The 9429-nt window shown below is 43.0% G+C and overlaps 2 protein-coding genes across 2 annotated transcripts in view; one reads left to right on the top strand and one right to left on the bottom strand. All coding sequences in view use genetic code 11, as the record gives it.

Annotated features, from left to right (window-relative positions):
* Window positions 1-804, top strand: part of EGR_00836 (Calcium-transporting ATPase sarcoplasmic/endoplasmic reticulum type) — a gene marked incomplete at both ends in the record, with an annotated part of 11694 nt that extends 10890 nt beyond the window's left edge. The window contains 3 exons of the mRNA XM_024490085.1: window positions 101-218; window positions 336-453; window positions 773-804. Coding sequence (XP_024355488.1) covers window positions 101-218; window positions 336-453; window positions 773-804 — 268 coding nt within the window. The remainder of the gene's footprint in view (window positions 1-100; window positions 219-335; window positions 454-772) is intronic.
* Window positions 805-3280: 2476 nt separating this feature from the next.
* EGR_00835 (Tyrosine-protein phosphatase non-receptor type) overlaps window positions 3281-9429 on the bottom strand; it is a gene marked incomplete at both ends in the record, with an annotated part of 19131 nt that continues 12982 nt past the window's right edge. Inside the window, 5 exons of the mRNA XM_024490084.1 lie at window positions 3281-3572; window positions 4403-4787; window positions 4860-5076; window positions 5144-5444; window positions 8851-8929. Coding sequence (XP_024355487.1) covers window positions 3281-3572; window positions 4403-4787; window positions 4860-5076; window positions 5144-5444; window positions 8851-8929 — 1274 coding nt within the window. The remainder of the gene's footprint in view (window positions 3573-4402; window positions 4788-4859; window positions 5077-5143; window positions 5445-8850; window positions 8930-9429) is intronic.

The raw sequence follows: 9429 nt of genomic DNA, 5'->3' as shown, positions 1-9429 counted from the left end.
TGGATTTTGAGTCCCCTCATCGCATGAACTGCATTCCTATCTTACGATGGGTTCCATGATGCGGACTAATCGTGGTCCTCTCGCTATTTGCTGTGTGCAGTTTGTCTGAGAATCAATCGCTTTTCGCGGTGCCACCGTGGGCCAACTACTGGCTCCTGGGTGCCATGATGATGAGCATCGGTCTCCACTTCTTCATTCTTGAAGTCGACTTCCTCGCGGTGAGTTAGTTGACTTACCTCGATTCTGTCACCATTACTAATACTGACTTCTTAACTTCGTATAAGTTCTTGTTTTTAAAAGTCGAATCGCTAAATCGTTTGTTGTGTTGTTTTCAGAATGTCTTCCAATTGACTCCGCTGTCCTTCGAAGAGTGGCTGGTGGTATTTGAGTTCTCAGTGCCAGTTATAATTATAGACGAGATACTGAAACTTATTGCTCGGAAATTCACTGATGGTAAATTAGTTACCATTTCACTCTTTTTATTTCAAAATCAAAAACAAGTATTTTGAGGCATTCGTATAGAATGCGCTTTGTAGACGTCGGCTTAAACTCTCAAATTAAACACAAATGAGGAAATATTCACAAATAACAATGTTTCGTATGCATAAAAAAACCCAATTTGTATATAAATTGTGCAATTTTGGTAGTGGAAAAATATGACATTTGAATGTAGGTAATGTATGGTTGACCGGAAGAGTGATGTGGTGAAAAGAAGTATTTCGTCCACATCAAAAGTTCTTCACGAATGACAAGGTGTCTTTTTTCGTTTCAGTTCCTCTGAGTGTAACCGACCCGTACAAGTAAAATGTGGACGTCAACAGCAATACACCAGAGTTCAACCCAAAACTCCCTTCTCGTCCGCCATATAACTCCAACTTACTTAGGATAGTGAAATACTAATAAGTGTGTCTCACTCCTTCACCTAAACTTCTTCCTCCGCTAAATAAGAGCTCATAAACACACACGCACCTCCTTTTCTATTTATCGTAGCCGTGTGTGCATGCGGGGTGATGCTTCTTCCCCTTGGAGGATCTTTCAAAATCCCACTTCAGCTCTAAAGTTTCCCCATCGATTTCAGCATCAGCCATTGTACTTGCTACGCACCCTCTCCTCTCCTATATTCATGCATTTCGTTGTCCCTTCCACTTCTTTGTGTAAAAAGTTACTTTTTGCCAACTTGGTTTGATATTTATGCGTTTTCGTGCATTCTCAAGTGCACCGGCACACAAAGATCTCTGCTTCCCCAAACTTTCGGCAGTTTGTAGCGTTTCGAAATTGAGATTTGAGGCGAGATTGCAAAATACAGCAATAACAACGATACAAATCATAATAACTGAAGTACCGCCGATGTTGAAGTTTCATGCAATGAGCTGGAGCACCTTAGCCAATCCTCCACAGCTAAGTAAGACCGCTGGCCTTTGTGTGGCTCTGATACTTATTCGGTTAACTTGCAATCCTTTTGTAGAACCCACCCTCTCTTTCCTTCCTTCTAAACTTCCGCCTAACCTTTCCCCTACGCCTTCTTTTACATTTCTTTATTCGCCATCGTTTAGCAGCTGCATAAAAAGCGAATCGGAATGGTGGGTGACGCTTGTGACCGTGTATGCGTTTGTTATTTAAAACACATGCTAAAGCAAACCAGATTTGCTTTCCTTACGGTAGTTTCAACCAATAAAAGTGATTTAAAGAAACTTGTCTGCTGATTCGGAGCCTTATGACTGGCATACAACACACTATTCCACAAACCAAACGCAAATGGTTAGTTACAGAAGTTTTTTCTGAAGGAACTTAAACCGAGAGAAAAACAACTCCAAGACAAACAGACTCGAGGCCACTCCAAGTATTGTATATCGATCCCAATTTCCATTCAAATTGAGTTCATAAGTGAAAGGTACAGGAAAGATATAGAGTCCTGCCTTCCATCGCTTAGTTTTATATTCATAAGTAATTTATTGTTCAAGCAAAGAAGTAAGGAATCTGATTATTGTATTTTGAGAGACGCATTTCTTCCTGTGTGACTATAACTGGAGAAAGTAATTCACTACACGCTTTCAAGTCCAAGATAAAGATTGTTCAATTCCCACATTGGAGATTGATGTGATTTTTTGGTCTGCAATAAGAAAGGGCACTTCAATGGTAACATTCAATAGGATGTGAGCATATGTATGCTGTCAAGTGCCAAGCGCAAGATTGTCCAAAATAGGTCCTATGTTTGGCACAAACGTGGCCTCAGGTTGTGCCAAAGTTCAATCTGATGCTCAAAAGTCCTTACTCTTGCTTTTCTATGTTTCTCCTTCAAAAACTTTGGAGAAAGGAAGAATAACAGAGAGTAATAAGCGCATTCTGTGGGTCATGAAACGCCGATCGAAAGTCTTATCAAGCTCCAATTCTTCAGAAGGTACCATTCTGCATGTAGCATGAACTTCATGTAGGGGAAAGCTCGTTTATAAACTGGCAGTGTGACCTAAACTTCGTCTATCATGAACCAATAATTTGAATAGTTCGTTGGGTTAATAATTGAAAATGTTAAGATAGTTAAGATCACGGTATCCCAAAAAGTTATCCGAGCGCATTTGCTGTCAAATCAGAAATGGTAATATTTAAAGCTCACAAACCATTTCAGTATAATTCGGGCACTTTCCCAGGGTATATCAGATCTTCATTTTACAGTGAAGCACTTCCCATCCTACAAGAACTGCTCATTTTGATTCCATTAGTACTCTCGACACTAAACCAACGATTGCAAGACTGCAATTGTCCTCTAAACAAGCGAGACGAAGAACCTCCCAACCCAAGCTTGAACCTTTTAACCAAATGTCTCTTAGTGAAAAGGCATCTCAGAATTACCTAATCCTGTTTCTTTTTTAAACCCGATGTTATTTTGGTACAGCTGCAGGACCAGTCCCAACAAAAACAATTTACTATCAAGGTCGTAGTCGTACAAGGAGTACGAACGAAATCGCGCCTTATACCGGTAGAATAACAGCTGTAAAACTAATCAGATACACCTCCACCAGATCATTAAACGAACGTTGTGAGTCTACCTGAGTAGTCAAAGCTCACCGTTCTAGGTATTAAGGAAATAAGCAACGGTACAAGTGACATAACAAGTCAGTACCATTCATAAATCCAAATCTGACAACGTCCCGAAGAAAGAGATAAAGGTAATTTGCGGGAGGGAGTCAGCGGTGGTTGGGGCGAATTGAAGTGAGGAATCCGCATAGTCTCCATTTATATACACCAACGCAACAATATGTGCACTCTCTAATAGAAAGGGCTTTCAAAACCCTGGGGACTCTCCCAGTCCCACCACGACGGGCGCCGCTGCCGCCGCTGACGCCATCTCCTCGCCAGACGGTCGCCCTGCCGCCGCTTTCACGACTGACGATACTACATCAACCTCTGGTCCAATCGCCGCCGGTTCCTTTTCATCCATCTCCTCTTTGGAGAGAATTTCTGCCGGTCTGGGCTCATCATCACTCTCCGCTTCCTCTGTTGCCTCGTGCATCTCCTCCGTCTCGTAGTCGAGCTCCGTGGAGAGGCGGTGATTGCTGGAGTTCTCGACTTCTCCACTGGAGCCAAAATCAATTACATCAACTAAACCAAAACCAACTATCATTTTAAACTAGGATCTTTTAAAACCGAATAATTAAACTCAGAAGTGTGAGTATTGATGCCACCAGCAAATATGCTTCCGGATTCAAAGGGAAATTTATTGAATACGTCTACCAAACAGTGATACGTGGAGATACTTCGAATACTAGTTCCAAATAATGAATGACGAGCCAAGGAAGACCTTGAACTCTGCAGAGATTACACGATCCAGTCGGGAGAAGGGTAGATACCACAAGCATCTGACTCGGTGTAAAATATTAACTCGTAATAAGAAGCAGGTCAGAGTGTCATAAGGCTCGTTTTTGCTCGAAAGTTGAAAAACAGTAAGTTTTGCGACAGCTGGGGCATAAACTACTCAAACCCATTTGAATGTGGAATTCAGATACACAAGGTCATTGCAATTTGAGACGGCCAATAAATAGCCAAAAGCATATAACGCTTGAAGTGTATAGTGTTGGAGAAAAAATAACATTTTTTTGATTAAGTTAGCCAAATACCCTCCATCTTGCAAAAAGATAACAAAATTGGTATGCAGATGATTAATGCTAAATTTGAACGCCTTAACTAGACAAGCCATTAGCCATGTTGACTACAGATTCTGTGGAGGCGGCATAAGCCAAGCGGCTTAAACGTGCTAAAGCCATTAATAAAAGTGGAATATTAGTAGTTCGCGCTAAATAAGAAGCCATTTGCAAGGAAGTAGAAGAGTCCAACAAGATTGCACCCTAGATCAATAGCAAGTTGGAGCTATTAAACGGATTGTACGAGAAACCAACTCAGTACGCACGTGGTCATTTGGTTGTGGAGGCAGCGCATAAGGGTGCTAAAGAGCACGGGATCGGTGGCGTCACTGGAGCCGACGCCGGTAGCAAGGACAGAAAGGAGGCTGGCATCCATAGGCAGTGACGACACCGACGAGAATGGCAGAAGAGAGGGCATCGGGGTTCGCGCGGGTGTCGTGAGCAGATGCACTGCCGCCTCCGCTATCCCTGCAGCCACAAGGCCGTGCGTCAGCGCGAAGTCTATTAGCGCGCGGTACACGAAGAGATACTGCGTCGAGACCTGCACGCAGCCCGAGCGCTGTGACCGAATTCGTGCCACCGTCAGTGGTATGTTAACCACTCCCAACTCCATCAACTGCTTTGTGCTCACATCCAGCGCAATAAAGGTACCTTTTGTGAGATGAGGACGCTAAGGTGTTTCACCACAGCTACTTAAGTGGAATAAGTAGAAAAGACGCTCACCCGTTCGCCCGATGCCGGCGCTGCAGTGGACCACAATGGGTGGAGGAGGGATGGGGGTGTCGTAGGCGTTGGTGTAGCCTAGTTCGCGATTTATGGTTGCAGCGTACTCAATCTGCACGGTGGCAAGCAGCTCTAGCAGAGCGGAACTGTCCGATGGAACCCCATGATCCGGCCAGGAATGAAAGGCGTAGTGGTTGACAATCCTACTTTGACCCGACTGTAAGATACAGTTGGGAAGTAAAAAAAATGAATCAACAGAGTGCTAATTGAAAGCTTGGGCTCACTTTGACTTCTTTGAGTCGGAGCTTGGTGCGAGTGTAGTCGCTACCAGGATGTGAGGCGACGTGGACCACCTCGAAGACGAATTTGCTGAAGTTGCTCACCTCACTGGCAGAGCGGCGTGGGCGACCAGAGTGAGGCTTCCTCTTGCTTGAGGCCACAGTTCCGCTGCTATTACCTCCACCCCAACTCGTCCCTGGCACCACCAAGGTGCTAGAACTCGAGGATATTGTCGTGAAGCGCAGAGACTGACCCTCTACAGGGGGCCAGTATTGGAAGCATTTGCAACGTTGAGACTCATAGCATCTATGGCAACACAAGAGCAAGGTGCGCACGAAATTGGGTGCTAACGTATATGTTCCTTTTGGCACTAGGCATTCAGAGGATTACGGAAATCCACAATGCAGAGAGATTCGTTACCAATTGTAGATTTGACTTTGTTATAACACATGAGAGTTTTAGAAATAAGAGACTTTCATTCATTTGATGACGTATTCACATTAAGAGAAGTGAGTTACGGCAAGGTAAAGGAAGAATTCATTGATATCACTATAAAGGATAAAAAAACAAAGCGCTTTCAACACCTATAAGAAGAGTAAGTGCAGTGACTTGCATCTATGACAGGTGTACATTGGTACGTGCACAGCATTCAACGAAAAAAGCTGAGCATAGTACGTAAAACTCGATAAAAACTAAATTACTGGGATTTTGGCAGCCTGTAAACACTGATAGATTGATTACCAAAAAGAGCACCAAAATTGCCATATTAGCTAGCACAAGGAGAAACAACAAACTCCTAAGGAGAATGAATCTGGAAAAATCGACCCACACCTGAATTTTGCTCACTTTTAATTCCGGCGGCCATTACTGAGTTGACAACCGAAATTCCAGCCTTAAAATGGACAGCAAAGGCCCATATTCTCATTGGTGATCTCGTTCCTCATTTATCCTAGTGAGAGACACTCAGTGCTGATCAAACTGATTCCTTCAGACTCGTCTTTACCACGATTTCTTCCTTCCCTTCTAACACCAACTGTAAATAGTTGGTTATTTATTCGGTGACAACCGACCGGATACAAATGGAGTGAGACTACTTCATCACTGGCATATAATAGTGCAGGGCGCTAAACGTCACTCTGGGTAGGTGGGACACCTCCTAAAAGATGTCGAAGTTTGAGAATCCGTATTCAGTAAGACTTCTACAAAAGTCGGAATAATTCATCACTGGTGGTCAAAAAATGCGCTCTAACAGCGAACGTTCAGCCTCGTCCACATCGCGAGGGAAAACCTACGTCCGTGGATTTCAGTACGCCAGTTCGCCGGTCGTGATATAGGATATGCGGCGATACAAGACACGCTGCATGCCCTGTGACATGTTGTTTCCCACTCTCACAAGTTGCCATAATTCCCCACCTGGGTAGTTGGGGTTGATGAACTAGAGGATTCTGCAAAGTGGACACCATAAATTTACCGCTACGAGCCCAGCACTTCACTAAAGGCAAGTCCTTCCTATTTTGCATATTAATTTCTTAGGGTTGCAAAGCTTATAGTCACCCAACTACATAGAAGCTACAACCTCGTTGAAGTACACCAAACCCACCTATAAGGGAAACAGCACCTTATGCCAACATCTTTGTAGGGTTTTATTAACAGCTAAAAGTAAGGATGCTTTGCCTCATCTATTGTGTACATACAAAAAGGAGATGGTGCATCTCTAAAGAAACAGTAAGCCCAACCTACTGTGCCATGGAAATGCGAACTGAAGCTAAACGAGTGGTTGACATCCATGAGCATGGACAAAAAACGCAGCGATAGCCTTAATAAGGAGCTCGAGCACTGCGATGAAAGAAAAAAAAATGCCACTTCGGGATGCTACATTAGGTTCACTAGCAGTTCCCAAGATATAAATTACAGACAAACTATTCCAGTATTCATTTGCTTTCAGATACACAGCTACACAAACTTTAGTGTTTAAAAGCCTATCCCAACTGGCCAGGATGGCACCATTCTACAATATCTCCAGATTTGCAAACAGCATTTGGTTTGTCAGATGACAGCAAAAAAAGATCCGAGAGCAGCCAAATGCTGTTGCAAGATAGACTCAGAGCATATAAGTATTTCTCTAAAAAAACACTTCTAGGAGGCCTCACAGTGGGTGGGCTAATGGGCTATTTCAAAGAATGGGTGCATAAGGATAGAAATCCTAGATCAAAAGGAAACTCTTTAAGCTCGCTTGTCTTCACAGATCAGAAGAAATATGAGGTGAAGTCAGGACAGGATATTGAACTCTCATTAACAGGAGAATGTGCTTTGTGCAAGTGAATCGTTAAGCGTTAACTACTAAATCTACTACCCCCCCGGCAAATTCTCAATCTAAGCTAGTTGAGTAGGTTGTATCATCTATTATGTTCCCTCAAACCCATCATCCGTTTAAAAGCAGTGCGCCGAACAGGAGATGAAAGACCATTTGCATTGAAAGCCGTAATAACATTTTGCATTGAATTTCACAGCTACGGGCAAGATAGCTGCTCAGCCTTGCAAACACAATTGAGCTACTTCCTAGCATTGAGCCCAGACAAATAAAAACAGCTGAGACAGGTGAGCCAACAACATGACAGACTCGCATCGGATCTTTATGATTTGCGCTTCTGGTCGCAGTAAAAACGGAACCAACAATGACAGCAAATGCGAACAGCCCACGTAGAACCGTGAATTTTGTGAGAGAATGTAGCAAATCACTTTTCAAATTCACAGATTAAATACCACAACTAAACAAGATACCGACTAACCAAAAGGTTGCTTAAAGATAGCAATTAGATCACGAAGGTTGTATTTGTGAAATTGACGGCATGGATGTAGTGCAACGAATTAACCTTTACACAATCAAGTCACACGCTTATCTGACACCGAGAAACGTGTTTAGTTCCCTCAAAACAAAATAACATCAAACACTAGTAGCTTTACAACCAGTTGATAATAAATAATGCCATTACACGAGAGCATTTAAATTTCATTAAAATTCATGTTTAAAGTCATATCAGGTCATTCTACTCCTACTTCACTGCTCTTTTTTAAACGGCTTAAAAAACGATTTCCTTATGCACAAATACGATCTCCCAACAGGGCTTTATCTGAGTAAGGACTATCATTTAGGTCTGAGGTGATACCAAAGGGACGAATGCGTAGCTAAACCCGGAGGCAGACAATCCCAACTTGAGGCGCTTGATAGATTAATCACCGTCACCGAACTGATCTTCCATTAAGTGGGCCCATTTTGCCCACCGTTACGACTTTGGAGAAGAAATTCATTCACCTCAATTGCGAAGCTAGATTCAAAGATAGCACAACACGCAAATGAAGCGCGTTTGCAGTAGAAAATTTGAATAGATGTGATGAATGCATTCGCCTGGTCAGCTCTACATACAACAAAAAATCGACCTCTTTAGGCATAGCAACATATGGTGAAGCATAAGGTGTAGGTACGAAAATGCTAAGTGTACGCATAACTGCGGTATACCGAGTAATGCTTACGCATGTAGCTGCCACGTTCCCGATGAATTCGGGCGTCGTTTCAGTCAGTTGAGGTGGGGAATGGGTAATAGCGCGAATTGCAAACAAGACGCGCTCGTGCTTAGTGGAAAGGGTATTAGAAGAGGACATGGGGAAGTAGCAATTCACACATAACGTACACATACAAGCGTCATACGCTTACCGGGTGATCATTACGATGGCAGGAACGTTGTAATTCCATATCATGCACCAAAAATCTCCAGCCGTCTCTTGTAGGGGGCCTGTAATGAAATAATTGAAGTTAGAAATAGCCACGGCAGACGCGCACCTACGTGCAAGTTGCCAACCTCAGTAATGGGTGAATCACTCATATAAACCCTAGATCTTTGTCCTCTAACAGGGATCTCCACAAGACGTTTACTAGCTACCACATAGTGGTAGGATTACTTTCAAATCTGGATAACTCAAATGCATGCTGACAGAGTTCCTCGTTTTGAAGCACCGAATTTCCATTGTCGAAAGAAGCGGCGTCATAGCCTGATCAGAGCAAGGCGTCGAGTGAATGCCGAGAGTGAGGACAAATTTGCAGATTTAGGATAGATTCCAGTTATAGGTCTAGTAATACACACAGTTTAAACTTTAAAGTCGGGTAGTGGCAATTTCACCGACCACCCATTTACTTTAAGGTTGTTTCAACTTAAAATTGAATAGAAAGATACTAGCTATTCACCAGCACAACCGTGAAATGCATGGAAATTCAATACATCAAACAGCTACCGAA

The sequence above is a fragment of the Echinococcus granulosus genome, assembly GCF_000524195.1.
Source record: "Echinococcus granulosus chromosome Unknown EG_S00003, whole genome shotgun sequence".
In the NCBI taxonomy this organism is placed as follows: domain Eukaryota; kingdom Metazoa; phylum Platyhelminthes; class Cestoda; order Cyclophyllidea; family Taeniidae; genus Echinococcus; species Echinococcus granulosus.
The sequence above is the reverse complement of the archived record's forward strand: the minus strand, read 5'-3'. Positions and strand labels throughout refer to the sequence as shown.